Raw genomic sequence first — 16,065 nt, 5'->3', positions numbered from 1 at the left:
GTTTGAAACCGGTTACTATCCGGTGGATTAGAACCGGTTCTCAGCCATAATGAAAATTATGTATAGCATTGAATTATATCCAGTTTTCTACGTCTATAAAAAAGTACAATCATAAGATTAAAACCAGTATTTTCAACCCGTGCTTTCGGCTAAAAAAAAACATTTTATATCCGCGGAAAGCTGTTTATAATACGATGCGAGAAATAACTATTATACTACCAAGAAATTAAAACTGTTTATTTAAGAATTATAGAAAATTAGAGAGATATTTCTTTTTAACTTTATCTTTTATGTTTAAGACACATCCATAACAAAATGTATGAAGTGTATATGAATTTTGAATATTGTATTTATATGATAATCATGTGAAACTAATCCATGTGTGCGTTTCTTTTTGTTTTGGGATGGTCAAAAAATTTCATTTTTGTTAAAATATGTATATATTTATCAATAATTATAACACAACAAGAAAACTTCTATGTCTCCATCTTTTTCTCCAGTCAGAAAATATCTTGATGTTAATTTAAATTGGCAAAACGTTCAAGGAATACTATAATTTTCTTAAATGAAATTTTGATATTTGGGAAATATTTCTTATTAGAATAGAGTTAACATAAAAACATTAGACGAATGAATTGTAGAGTAGCCACGATTGTTACCAAACAGTGTGATATAAAAGTACTTACAGGTTTAAGTGGAGGCCTGGATCTGATAAACTCCAGAATGATATCATGCGCGTCTTTCTTAACTCGCGGCGGGACACGGCCGTCATGGGAAACCTAAACAATATATATTATCTTCCATTGTCGTATCCTTTAATCCCATTCTCACTCCCATCTTTAAGACCATTTAAAATCCTAAAATTTGGTTATGTTTGATTTTTTACTTAGATAGGGGATTTGTTTTTATGCCTATATACAAACCAGAAGTTAAGATCCTCAAAAACAATTTGCAGAAAAATAATAAAATTAACGATTAACCATTTTCTTTCCAAGGAAGCTTGGTAATAGACAATGGCCGATAAATTGATGTACATCCCCAGTGATGATTTACAAAATTACCCCTTCTGTAGATTATAATTAGTAGTTGAAACGTTTGTACACTCAACTTAATAAACCAAGTAATAAAAAATAAAATAAAGTCCCCAAAGTTTTTGAGTTAAGAAATAAGGAAACGTTATTAAAAAAACTTTGGGAACAGTCCAATTATGGCGATTGATTTCAGATTTAGTATTTTTCTTTAATGGATTGGAAATCCCACCCAAAAGTTTTGGAATTTGACAAGATTTTCTTCTGATGGATTATCCCTGTCTGTGTAGAAACACATAAATGGCAAAGGGTAAGAAGTGAAAGTGTCGTAAACTAAAAGATTTTACACAAAAATGTTTGGCCTATAGGATTCAATTTACATTTGTATTTAAATTTTTAAAGCAAAATAACTTTTTTCGTCAGTATACCATCTATAACCCCCCCCCCTACCCCCCCGCAACACACACACGAAATCGTCCTTTTAAAAGACCGTTTCTAGCCCCTTAGAGGTCACTGAACCCTGCAAGACCTAACTCTAATTGAACTCTCCTAAATCTATTGTAACCTAACCTAAAGAAACAAATAATTTAGGGAGAAGGAAGAGGTTTTTTGGATCTACAATCCTTTTCCCCCAATATTTACCAAGGGAAAAATTCCTAATGATATATCAATAAACAATCCAAGCTTTCCTGAAAAGATAAAGGGGGGGGGGGGATGAAGGTATGGCTGGCTCCCCCTTCAGAAAAAATTACCAATAAGTTCTTGCAATCTATTTTTAAAATTGAAAACTATTTTTAACCATTTGCCTAAATAAGGAAGAAAAAAAAATTTCCCATTGAAAGCCATTTAAAGCCGAAAAAGAATTATCCCTCGCAACAAAAACAGGGAGCAAAAACTGCTTGCCTATGTTTGAAATACATTTTTGCCTTATCATGATTCGTAAAAATAGGATTTCCAAAGTAAAGCTTAACTTTAATTAGATTTTGTCTGTCTATCAGTATGAAGTATAGCCTACATATGTTGGAAAAATAATAATTATATTGGAGGCAAAGCAACTATATAATCAGTACTAGAAGTTGGATAGATCCACTTTTAACACAAATTAAAGCAACTTTTTTATGACTCAAAGGGTATATTCAACAAAATGAAGTATTTTGTATTTCTGAAATTTACAATAGTAATATATCAGAGGAATTTCAGTGATTTTTTCATATTTTTCTCTGTTTCTTAAATATTTTTTTTTAGCTTTCGCTCAATGTAATTTGTCGTCTTTGTTTAAAGTGAAGTAAAGCGGAAGAATGTATTCATTACAAGAAACAAGAAGAAATAAGTTTTGGGTTTCCAACACACCTTGTTAAAAATGGTTAATGTTCTAAAAGTACACTTAATAGTGATGCTTTTTTACTCCATGAAAAAACAGGGTTATATTTAGCTCCTTTTATTCAATTTGACTGAAAATCTAAATAAAACTAATGAAAAGCTTACCCAAGAAATTTATAATTCAAGATACTTCTATACAAACATTTTAAAAGGGGATTGTTTAAGGCGCAGCCACAATTTCTTTAAAAAGATATACCTAATTGAATATCCTTTAGAGTGGTTAAAAAACTGAGTTTTCATGAAGCAAGGGAGAGAAAGGATAATTGCGCTTAAAATAATCTACGCCACATTCTTCCTCCAAATGATTGTTACCCACTGTAGGCAGTAATTAAATTGAATTATCGTCCATTGTCCTATCCCATGTTCTGAACGAGAACCAAATACATATATGTACATATAAATAAGCTGCCAAAATACAACGAGAAAAGCTTGTAAAAAAGAGTGTAATGAGTTTTTACATACAAGAATAGAAAATGCCAATACTATTAGTATTTAGTGCTTTAAAAACCATTTAAAAGAACCATGAAAAGGGAAGTTTCTATTTAAAGAATTTAAATAATAGAAGTGGTTCTATTAGTTAGTTTTGTGCCAGGGATCTAAAGGGATAAGATAACATAATGTACAATTACATCCACAATGAAGAAAATCAAAATAACCCCTTGTTAATATAAAAACTATTGGTAGAAAATTTAGAACATTACCAGTTTGTAACTAACCAATCATATTTCACTTAAAGTATCCAAAGTTTTTAAAGCTTTGGGTACAAGTGTAATGTCCACTCCCTCCCCCCTGGTTTTATGTGCTAAATTACAGGGACAATATTTTACATAAATATAACATTTTACCATCCTATTATATAAAGTAGTAAGCGTTTTTTTTGTCTGTCCCGAAGGATCTCGCTAACCGCTGAACCGATATTGTTCTCCTTTACAGTGAAGTTTCTCTTAGGTCCTGGAAAGGTTTTAAACTATTTTTCGAGAAGGTGTCTTCACCCCCCTCTCCCACAAAAAAAATTGAGAACTCTTTTGAAACTCAAATTTAAATAGGATGAGGTCGACTTTTCCTTCTCCTACCAGTGCAGTGCCCCTAGAAGCTTCTAGGGGGCGTAACCGCTAGTAAAAGATTTTAAATATATACCAAAAAAGTTGTATTCCCCTCTTAAAGATTTTTTTCTATTATCATTTAGAAACCCTCGTATAATCAGAATAAATAATTAATGATTATGTTTTTTTTATCTCAGAAATACCGTAACTATTTACAATTGAGATTGATTGACATAAATATAACAAACATTAATTCATCAGATTCTTTGTATAAAAAGGCGTGATATTATACATTTTCAAGCTTCGATAGTTATTATTAATATTTATGAAAAAGTTATAGCAAAGGACAGTCATATTTTTTATTAAAATTCCTAATAGCAAGCAGAAATATACCCAAAAGTTTTATAATAACGTTTTCTTATTTGTTGGCTTTATGACTTTGAGGACTTTTTAATTGGATTAAGTTGAATGTCCAAACATTTCAACCCCTAATTGTATTCTTCAGAATGAATAATTTTGTGTATTATCATTGGAGATGTACATCAATTTATCGGCCATTGCCTTATCCCTTTAGATCCCTGATTTAAAATTCTAACAAACAAAATTCAGAAAAGAATCATTCTGTTATTGTCTCAACAAAGAAGGCAGCTTTTCCCTTACATGAATAAATATTTTATGTTGACTGAGTTTCTTTTTAAAAAGTTTATTAAATATGTTGCTAACATAAAACTTGACCTTAAATTGCACGCAACAAAATAAAATACAAGAACGATTATGTCCATAAGTACCTCAGAGACAGCAGATTAACATCAGTTTTATGAACAAAATAGCATCATTTTGAAAAGTTTTGATATTATTTTATATTACTAAACTGACCCAGCGCTACTTGTATATTGTATTTGAAGCGACAGAAAAGAGAAGAAAAAAACAATAGGTCCAGAGTTATTGTCGAAATAAGGTACAGACAAAAAACCTTACTACTTTATATAATATGATTTTTTTAGAAATTGCAAATTATCATAAGCAATCTAAATTTACAATTTTTAAAACTTCGTATTTTCTTGGAATAGAGTCAGTCTTCTAAACTAACTTTTAGAGACAAACGTCAGGATAAACCCTACATATTGAGTATTACGCTACTAAAACTACAAGGACATTGCATTTGCAATGAAAGAAATTTTCTACTACATGAAAATTCTTATTGAATTTATTATTTTTCATAAAAATTTGGGATTACATGAAAGTGCACAGTTCAATTTTGTACATTACATACTATGTACAAAGTTTTTTTTGCACGAGTTTTATAAATACACATTTACTAAATGTACAAAACCTTATAATAGTACTTTTTTTATAGAAGAGTTATTAATGATGATTTGCCTTTGTACTTTAAAATTTGTGTACATTCTCAGGCTATAGGGTATCTGTCACCAAATTTGGACATGCAATCTCCATATAACATATTTTTTTCTCTCAGGGATAAGTATCAGGATTCTAACGTCAAAGATGTGTAAAAAAAAATTAAACGTACCTTATTTAATTTATATCTTCTGGAGCGAATATCATCCATTAATATCTCATATGGCGTCAGTTCATATTCTGAAATAAACAATATTATAATTTTAAAGTTTTTAAAAAATATTTTAGAAGATTTTTTAAAATGACATTTGGAAGATTTTTATTTATAGGTGGTGAAAACAAATAAATGAGGGGAGCTAATTTCTTTGAATTACAAATATTAAATGCAAATCATATTCTTTAAAGCTTTGGTTCCCTCATATAAAGTGATATGCCAAAAATCAGCAAAGATGAATAAAAGCAAAAGATCTAAATGGGCTCTGAAAGTATTTTAAAACAAAAAGAAATTGTTTTAAAAATCAGGCAAATAGAAAAAAAAGAAAATTAAAGAAGAAATTAGCTAAATTAAATCAAATAAATAAATTAAGCAAAAGCATAAAAGTTTTTTTTAACGAAAATCACACAATTTTATAGTTTGATCCTTGCCTGGTCTGGAATTTTGGATCCTTGTTTTATTCATTAGCATGCAAACAAATTCTAAAAATATTATTAAACAAGGACAATTATGCAATTGTTGATAAGTAGCGCAGCAATAACAAGCTAACTTTTTAAAAAAGACATTAATATGATATTTTAGTTGATCATGTTATTTAGTTTTCCAGTATGGTATCGAAACCGATTATTTTCCGATAGATTAGAGCCATACTGAAAAATCATGTATTGTATTGAATTACAGACAAATTTCCATGTAACATAACTGGTATTAATCTTTTATTTTTTTATTTTAATATCCACGGAATACTGTCTATATAACGATGTGATAAAAAAAAACTATTCAATATGTCATTTTTTAAATTTACAATATGTGACAATAAACAAGAATATTACAAATATAATATATATTTGAGCCATTCCTTATTTATAGAGTAACGCGCTACTAAGAAATATTTCAGAATTCATAAAAAATTTCTTTTTTTAACAAAATAATTTCTAGCGACCATAAAAATCTCCAAAACGGCCATTTCTATTCAATTGGCCTCTTTTGCATATATGAGTTGAGAGAGAGTTAGGTCTAAATGAGGCTTCATGATATTGGTGTAGGGACGCTTTTATTTGGTTCCAAAATTTGTACAGCAACAATATATATTAAATTTAATACAAAGTAGAACGATGTCTGTCCGTCCGTTTGAAGCTTAAGATCTTGGTAATCGCTGAACCAATTGGGCTCTACTCTTTATGGAATATAGAGACTGGTACTATTGTGGAGTTAAGCTATTTTGTTGGATTGTAGGGTACCCCCACGGGCCAACTCCCCTTCCCCCCAAAAAAGAAAAAGAAAATAAGCCCAACCCCCCACAAAAAAATATTTCATGATTATATGTAGTAAGTATCAGTCTTTGAGAAGTTAAACATTTCTGTGTCTTCAAAATTATAGTATAACATAAATACCTATTGAAAATGATTCTTAGCGGCCAGCCAGTTAATAATAACAATATACATATATATTAAGAGATATAAGTTTTCCGGAATTGTAATGTAGGGAGTAGATTTGAAATCTGCATCAAATTTTAAGGATTTTTTATAAAATTCGTTTTTTGTATAATTCTTTATCTAAAAGCGGAAATACAAATTAAGTTAATTAATTTTGGCATCTGTGATTGGTGGATTTAAAAAATCTGCGCTCTGATTGGATGTCGTACATCATTCAACCAATTAGAGCGCAGGTAGTTTAAAATCCACCTATCCTATTGGTCAAAATTAATTAACTTAAAATGTATTTTCGCTTTTAGATAAAGAATTTTACAAAAAACGAATTTTATAAAAAATCCTTAAAATTTGATGCAGATTTCAAATCTACTCCCTACATTAAAATTCCGGAAAACTTATATCTCTTAATATATATATATGTATTGCATTGGGAAGAATTTGGCAAGGGTGTCAAAATTCATTATCAGGTATCATAAACGCATTCGGAGGTTTGAATATTTTCCGATAGATCTAGTCCGATTTAGGTAGATGAACTAAATAGCATTTGTCTTAACTTTATTTTCCTTTACCTTCCTTTTTTGCTCTTTAGATATTATTTTTCTCGCCCGTAATTGCGTAAATAAAAAAAATCCTACGACACCCGTGTTTGAAACAGTTTTGTGTAATGAGTTTGACCTTAGACTAAACAATAACATAAATATATACCTATATATAGGTAAACCTAAATTAAATACTCTGTAATAACAACTTTGCGATTATTGCAAAATAATAATTAGGTCTTTTAGGCCGCGTATTTAAGCAGGAAGGTTTTTTTAAAAAATATTTTTAAAAAAAACTTTAAAAGGTATTACAGTTAAGTTCCTGCTGAAATACACCTCCTGGGGCCTAAAATTAACTAAGCTTAGTTGAAGAAATGGCAATTTTTATTGAAATTTTTAAGAACTTGTAAAAGTTATTGTTTACTTTTCTAAAAACTCACCATTTTTAATTGTTCGTTAAGGTTTAAAAATATTAAGATAAAGTATAAAACATTTCTAGATATGAAAATGTAAAAAAAATACTGCATGGTATGTGATGTTAATAAGATGAGTAATGCCTTGGCCCATAAAAATGTTAAAAACTTACCAATAGGTGTCTTGGTGTATTCAATTTTCTTCAGTTTCAAACCATTTCTCAGTTCGTGCATAACTTGGATCCATAAGTTTGCCTAAAAAATTAAATAATAATAAAATATTTATTTTTACAAATATTTTTTATTTCCAGCCAAATTTTATACACTTTTCGGATTTAGACAATGGTCTTCAAAACACTGCTGTAAATTTTTTAGCTCTATGAGTTCTTAATATTAGGATTGCGAGATTTCTGGATTAGCTCCCCCCCCCCCCCCCTATTCATCTTAATAATCTAAAAAACGCATGCTAAACCGCTAGCTTCTACACTTTTCGGTCAATTATAGTATCTTGGAGAAAAATTGAAATTTAAACCATGCTTAATTGGGCTCCCATATACAGGAAAATGCGGGATTGATTATTCTTAATAAATATGATTGAATTTCATCTAGACTATTCTAAAGATAACTTCGTAATAAGGAAAATTATATTCACAAGTAACACAGCGTTGACCAAAGAACAGTAAGATATATTACACATAAAAACATAAATCATTATAGGATCAACGTAACTATGAAAGGAAACCAGAATACCAATAAAATAATATTTCCAATTAAACTAATCCCTTATATTTCACCAATTTTGGACCGGAAAAATTCTTAATAGAAAATGAAATTTGATTCATTGGGAAACGGGAAAAAATATGAAAAAAATTAAAATGAAATTTTACTTGGAGAGGTTGTAAAAGTTGTGGAAAGGTTACACCAATTTTAACACATTTAAATGAATGTATGTAAAAAAATTTAAAAATTTTCTCACTTTTATTTTTTTGAAATATGAAAAATTTGTTTGTTTGTTTTGTCTGTAGCTTAAGACTAATAACTACTGAACCGATTGAATTCTCCATTTTAGAGAATCATCACATAAATTCCTGACCGAGTTAATTTTTAGATTAGGTCTTAGGATTGTTTAAGGTTATTTTCTGTCTTTCCCGTTCCATTCAGAGCCCCTAGATGCTAGGGGCGCAGCATCCGCTAAAATTAAAATGTAGTAAGAGTAGTGAAAACGTTGTTAACAGGGTTAAAACTAATTTGTTTTTCTACATTTTTATAATCCATTATAAAATAAAGAAAACCATTTTGACTTAGTCCGATAGACAGTCAGACTCTAGTAATGCTGAGGACGTTATTTTTAAAATGAAACAAAGTTCCATAAAAAAATGAACTTAAAGCGTTACAAAAACCATAATGGTGTTGAATTTTGAGTTTTGAAAAGATGATCCTATTTTGTATCCAAGCATAAGACGGATACATTTTGGACTGTTCAAAACCATAAATTTCAAACTTTTGGTAGAGTAGGTATGGTACTCAAAAGTTAGATTGTATTTCTCCACCAATATGTCACTCTGTGTAGGTTCAAAATCAATTGACAATGTCCTCTTAGTTAAGAGAATAAAGATGAACTTTATAAAGTCGATCCATTAGAGAAAATAAGAAAATGACCAGTCCATTACATGTAGCTCTATTGTCTGAAGAAGACAGGGACATAATTTGTCAGCTATGATTTATGCTTTCAAATGGTCATCCCACAAAAACTTTACTTTTACATTCAACAGATTACACATGGTTACACCTCTATCCAATGATTTTTATAAACATTCTCCCCCCCCCCCAAAAAAAAAATAATGTTAAAAATGGTTAGGGAGTGGGAAGCCCAAAAAAGATGCTGAAAAATCATTGAAGGGTGTATGTACCCCCCCCCCTCCCTCAAACTTTAGGCAATACGAGGTGTTTAAAATCCATTAAGTTGGTTAAAAGTGGAACCAATATATATTTGACTTATCTATTTAGTCAACACATTGCCAATATCAGTATTATTTCTAGAGTGTACTGTACATACTGTATAAGTTGCTCCTATCTGTAAACAATTCGTACAGCAATATTTTTCATGATTCTAGGTTAGGTCACACCGAGTTCCTACAACCACGAGAGGAAAAAATCACCAATAATAGCTAACAGTCATGTTAGTGAGATTTGACCAAAGAAATTAAAGGAACCATAAAAAGATTTGAAGTGAAATAGTTTTTCTTTAATTAGATATCTAAACTATAATATAAAATATATATTGAGTAAAAAATGAAGAATTTGTTACTTTACAAAAACAGTTTCAAAACGACCCAAATTCTAAGTATCTTCTCCCAGGGATGTAGATGACAATGATCTATTAATTAATCTACTTCCTTTCTTTCGCCTAATAAGTAAAGAATGCCAGCCAGCTTTAAAGCAAAAGTATTTTGTAATATCATTTCAATTGTTATATCCATGTAACCCTGAGTATCTTGACACCAATGCCATGGAGAATCAAAAACACAATACATGACACTTTTTGGGTTTCTTTCAAACTTTTAAAAATGATTATTTTATTCATAATTTTCTTCTTTTTATTCTAGACATTGCTTCAATTCAATGAAAATTAACTTAAAGGCCTATTCGTTGTAAATATAATGTAGCTTCGTTAGGTATGTCATTTGAGAAAAAACTAACTAAAGATTTGATTGGACAGATATAAATGCCATTAAGAAACATTTGATTATGAAGACCTAAACTAAAGTTTAAAAATAATAAGACAACTCTATAATCGTAAAACTTACCCAGTCATGAAGGTTCAATTCGTTTAGTTCGTTGTCTGACTCTCTGCCACCTCGAGACTTGGACACCTGCAACAAAAAATTGAGAGGTTATGTAAAAGCAACAAAAATATATCCAATGATGGCACATTGGAAGATAAATAGATATACAACACTTATTATAAAAAAAAACAAAATCACCAGAGTAAAGACTTTAAAACCCAATCACAATTTTATCAAAGTCCCATCCATAAATATTAAGTTTCATATGAACATGATATGTAAGGCTTTTTCTTTATAATTAAAAAAAGTGCTTCGCTCTCTTCTTATTGATGATTTCATCCTTGTTTTTAATAGGTTAGTGGTAAGGGTAAAAGACAAAGGACAATTGAATTATGTCTAATTCTGCCCTTTTGGCAGGGAGAGGGGGTGGAGACATTAGGCTGTTTATTACACTAGACCCCAAAGTTTTATAATGACCTTTTAATTCTTATTGGCTGTTTCATTAAGTTGAGTGCCAAAATGTTTCAACCAATAACTGTAATCTACATAAGAGAGAAATTTGTGTATGATCATTGGGGGTTTACATCAATTTATTGGCCATTGTCTTATCCCATTAATTGCCCAAGTTTTAAACTTCTAGGGCACCCTGTTTACCACAATAAAGCTTTGTTTGTCTCAAAATTGGGCAATAAAACATATCCTATATTATGTCTCGAGTACAGGACATTTTTACAACCAGCAAAAATACATTTAATGTGTTTTTGACAATATCGTTTTAGTTGTTATACGTGTAATTTTGCCGATTAGAAAAAAATTCCAAATATTACACACACAATACTATTAAAATTGACAAAAACACACCACTTAATGCCCAAAAATACAATATTGTATTTTTACTAGCTATGGAAATACCCATAACTTACCATGGATTACCCAAATTTAGAATTTTAAATAAAAAAGAATAAATTAATCTTTTGATATATAAAAATTAATAACTATATAAAAAAAGATATACAAAATAAAACTTTAAAAGCTAGATAGCCTTACTTGTAAAATACCCTTAATAGAACTGACCTATTTGGTCAACCTGTAAATATTGCTTAGCAATCAACTACTTTTGGATACCTATCCCTAAAATTCTGAAATCTATTTATATGGTGTGTATGATGGATTAAAAAGGACATGTCTCTAGGCTTTATTTAGATTTATTTCAATTTAAAATAAATAGGACTGTAATTGAAAAGGAATTGAAATAAAAACATTTTGGATTTTTTTGGACAATATATTACTTTTTATTTGTAACTAGGTTACGCCACTATCGACCCTCCAATTTACAGTTTAGTTATAAAAAAAATTGTGGGGGAGGTATGTTTTTTCCCAGGGCCATTATCTTAGGAGGGTGGAGGTAGTTATAATCCTTCCCTGGACCAATGAGAAGCTTCACTGAAAAAGAGTACCATATCGGTCCGACTGTTAGCGTGATCCTACGAGAGGTACAAACACAATTAAATACTTTTATACAAAGATTCCTTAATAATCATAATTTTAGATTCCATGCTCCTATTCTTTCAAAAAAACATTTAGCGTAGGAAAAACGCATTAAAAAGCTTAAAAAGATGATAAGTTTTTATAACTCATTGCTTTTAACCTTCTAACATCCTTAATAAAGATTTTCAGGGATGAAGGTATAGGACAATAAAAAATCTACGTACAATTCTTTGGAAACAATATTTAACATCTCCAAACATACAAATCCTTATAATTAAGTAACAGGATCTCTGTATGCTAACCGCCCAAACGTTTTACAGTGTAGCTTATCATACCTGGGAAGGAATATAGCTAATTAGGGGGAGGGTAACCCCCATCCTACCAAGAAAAACGGCCAAAATTAAAAAATATAGCTACCGCCGCCTGGCAGATACTTTTGGGTAAACAGCTGATCTTAACATAGATCGAAAAGAAAAATTCTGTGTGCCTTTTGAGGCCTCTAGGGGCATAGCTGATCGTTAGAGGTAAAATGTTTATTATCTATTGTCCCATCCCTTTATTCGTGGCTAGAACATAACATTTAAGCCATAAAACTGTAATACGAAGCGTTTAAACGTTTACACAAAACAGATTGTAGTAAAAAAAATTGGGAAAATTTAGAAAATCATATGCTTAATTAATATTTGCATAGCCATAGCAAGGTAACGCTAGGTTTTTATAAAGTTTTATAAAAAAAATAATATGCAGAGAACCCTGAGAATTAAAAAAGAATATCTTAATTCTAAAGCTTTAGTTATTCGGTATCTTTTTATGGATTTAAAATCATCTAATAAACCGAAAAGTGGGTAAGTTTATCGAACGAATAGAATAGCCACTTATGAATTATCATACTTTGATTACCTAGAAAGTAATTACACCGAAGTCTTTGAACGTCTAGCTTATTATGATTCAAAGAGAGTTTAGACAAAACTACCAGAAAGTTAAGGTCAAATGGCGAAAGGCAAGAGTTTTTGGGCTGTTAATTACAATAGTCCCAAAATTTTTATAACAACGTTTTCTTATTCGTTGCCTTAACAACTTTGAAATTTTAAGATCCTTTGAGTGGTTGGATTATTAAGTTGAGTGTCCAAACTTTTCAACCATTAATTGTAATCAACAGAAGGGGTAATTTTATGTGTCATCATTGGGATGTATATCAGTTTATCGGCCATTGTCTTATCCCTTTAGATCCCTGCTAACAAGTAGATTTTTGCTAAATGAAATAAACACTAATAAAATACTTAATTTTACAGACGTGTATACAATTAAGAATTCCTTTACGGAGCGGAAATAAAAATCTTTGTTTTATTATGAATAACAAAATTAGTAAACTTAACCTATTTCTTTTGTAGTAGCGAAGCTACTTTATATGTCTGTATGTCTGTTTTAAGACCATCGGACATATGCCACAAAAGTTTACAGATTCTTTTTAAGATAGGCTTCTGAAATATTGTTTTGATTTCTTTGAATCTGTTTTAACTTTTTTAGGTGACCAAAAATGATTTTTTTGCTTCGCTATTTATGGATGTTTCGTTATCTTATTATGAAACCAACAAGGATGACTATCAAAATGACAAATAATAGCGAAAAACAAGTACAAACCTTTTCCATGAAAGAAGAGAGCTCCAAAGCCTCAGAAACCAGGGCTCGACACACAGCCTAAAAATAAATAAATTATAGCATTAAAATCATTGTAAAAAACACACAAGAATAAGTAAAAATGAACTAAAAATAACTTTGTTACCCAATTTTTTTAAACAAGTCCTCTCATTCACTTGTTTAAAACGTTATTACTTTTATTAACTTTGATTGGTTATTGAAAACTCCGATAATCCAATCATTATAATCTTAAAAAGGAATAATTTTGTTTATCATCATTTGGGTAATATACATTAATTTATCGATCATTGTCTAACTTTTCAATATAATCGAATAAAGTAAATTGTAGAATAGTTAGTAAATCCAAAATTATCATTCATTTTAGAGCATTTTAACTTATGTAACTACACTTCTGCTTTGACAAAGTTTCCTAAAGAAAAAAAATAGATCATATTTCTTAAGACTAAGTTTAGTCTAAAGGCTTCACTGGCAAGCAGGGAAGGAAGGGACAATTATGGTTAAATTAATCTTCACACTTTCCTCCCTAAGATCTGCTCTTTACCAAAAGCAACATTAGGTATAGTCCCTTTCGTGGCAACGCCCCTTAAGGGGCGATTCGTCGTATTTTTATAATGGCTTCTAATAGGTTTTAAGTTATGTTAGGTTATATTGGGTTAGGTGATTGCCCCGCAGGGGCTAGAAATAGGAGAAAAACTACTGTGAAAATACGAAGAATCGCTCCTTGAGGGGCATTGTCAAGAAAGGGACAATACCCGCAACATTTAGTTAGAATTTTGAGAAGACCAAATGAATGTTCATTACCCTATCCCTGTGTCCGTAAGATATAGAGACATAAATATCAGGTCAGCTGAATTTGAGTTTCCGATTGTGTACATAGTTTTCTCATCCTATCTCAATATTAACTACTAGCTAAAAAAGCTTAAAACTTTGAAAAATCAAAATTTGAAAATTAAAATTTTGAATGTATAATGTAAATCGTTTATACATACACTTTTCCTTTGACCGGAGTAGCTGAAAATAGGTTTTGCAATAGTTGGGTTATCTGCTGTACAACTTCGGAAATTAGGGAAGAAATAGGCAATCAATTTTCAGTTGATCGAATATCATGAATACTCGGGGAGGGAGGGGTTATTGGAATGTATATTCTATTGGTACCCAAAAATCTAAATCCTGTTGAATCTTATTCGTTGTCTTCAAATCTTTGGTTACTTTATTTAATTATAGGTTTCACACTACAAATGTTCAAACTTTTAGTCAAGTAATAGCAAACTATTCCAAATTTACTAAATAGGAAAGGAGGGTGGGATGGGGGGGACAGGGTGTATACTAAGAGATATAAGTTTTCCGGAATTTTAATGTAGGGAGGAGATTTGAAATCTGCATCAAATTTTAAGGATTTTTTATAAAATTCGTTTTTTGTACAATTCTTTATCTAAAAGCGGAAATACAAATTAAGTTAATTAATTTTGGCATCCGTGATTGGTGGATTTAAAAAATCAGCGCTCTGATTGGATGACGTACATCATTCAACCAATTAGAGCGCAGGTAGTTTAAAATCCACCTATCCTATTGGTCAAAATTAATTAACTTAATATGTATTTCCGCTTTTAGATAAAGAATTATACAAAAAACGAATTTTATAAAAAATCCTTAAAATTTGATGCAGATTTCAAATCTCCTCCCTACATTAAAATTCCGGAAAACTTATATATCTTAGTGTATACTGGCGATAAAAGTTATTATATGAAATAATCTATGTAAAGACAGATTACACAATTTAAAATTAAATTATGAATAAATATCAAATGGAAATGACAAGGAAATAATAATACAAAGTTTATTCTCAGAATTACAGCCTGTATTCAGGAATCTAAAGGGATAAAACAATGACCGATGTATTAATGATGATACACAAAAATACCCCTTCTGTAGAATATAATTAGTGTTTGCAACGTTTGGACCCTCAACTCAATAAATCAACTAATCAAAATTCGATTAAAGTCCCCAATGTTGTTAAGTCAACGATTAAGAAAACACTATTATAAAACTTTGGGAAGTAGTGTAATAAACAGCCAAATGTCCCCTCTCTCTATTGAAAACGGACTCTTACGAATAGTTTCCTTGAAAAATCTTCAAAACGAAAGGAGAATAACCAAGCAAAGAGAACTAAAAATACTATTTAATTAGGAATAATAAATGATATCTTAATATATATCTTTAAAAAGAATAATGCAACTTATATCACGTTCAATATATGCAACAACAAAAAAACAAGAATAAAAAAATAAAAAAAAACGTTGCAAATTTGTTCAAAAAATGAATAAAAGTCAATTAAAGTCCTGACAAAAGTAACATGATCTCTGTCTGTCTTTCTGTGTGTACTGAAGATCTCGCTAACCACTGAACCGATATGGTTCTCCTTTACAGTGTAGCTTCTTATATATCCTGGAAAGGTTTATAGCTATTTTACGGGGAGGGTACCACCAACATCCCAAGAAAAATTACCCCTTCAAAAAATTTTTTATTTTATTTCTCATTTTAAAACTACAATTGAAAGTGGGGTACAGAAATTGTAAATAAGTCAGTGAAATAGCATTGCTTTAGGACATCTCGTTCATTAACGTAACTCCAATTCTAAATTGACGGACAAATGATTCTAGAGTATCTGCACACCTATAAAAAGGTAAATGGTGAGGTACCTCTGAGCTAATCTAATATTATCC

The 16,065-nt window shown here is 30.1% G+C and overlaps 2 protein-coding genes across 8 annotated transcripts in view; one reads left to right on the top strand and one right to left on the bottom strand.

Moving 5' to 3' along the window:
• LOC145322525 (activin receptor type-1B-like) overlaps nt 1-16,065 on the top strand; it is a 279,945-nt gene that overhangs the window by 67,765 nt on the left and 196,115 nt on the right. The window lies entirely within an intron of this gene.
• LOC145322524 (protein spire homolog 1-like) overlaps nt 1-16,065 on the bottom strand; it is a 199,256-nt gene that overhangs the window by 82,127 nt on the left and 101,064 nt on the right. For 3 of the 6 annotated variants that reach the window (XM_080164618.1, XM_080164622.1, XM_080164620.1), the window contains exons 8-13: nt 13,325-13,381; nt 10,217-10,282; nt 7,583-7,664; nt 5,456-5,506; nt 4,983-5,050; nt 687-779 (exon numbers count right to left, since the gene is read on the bottom strand). In XM_080164618.1, coding sequence (XP_080020744.1) covers nt 687-779; nt 4,983-5,050; nt 5,456-5,506; nt 7,583-7,664; nt 10,217-10,282; nt 13,325-13,381 — 417 coding nt within the window. The remainder of the gene's footprint in view (nt 1-686; nt 780-4,982; nt 5,051-5,455; nt 5,507-7,582; nt 7,665-10,216; nt 10,283-13,324; nt 13,382-16,065) is intronic. The other 3 variants (XM_080164619.1, XM_080164623.1, XM_080164621.1) reach the window with 1 other exon arrangement.

Source organism: Acartia tonsa, chromosome 6 (genome assembly GCF_053477335.1).
Source record: "Acartia tonsa isolate MP-2025a chromosome 6, ASM5347733v1, whole genome shotgun sequence".
NCBI lineage: Eukaryota > Metazoa > Arthropoda > Copepoda > Calanoida > Acartiidae > Acartia > Acartia tonsa.
This window is presented reverse-complemented; position numbering and strand designations above follow the sequence as displayed.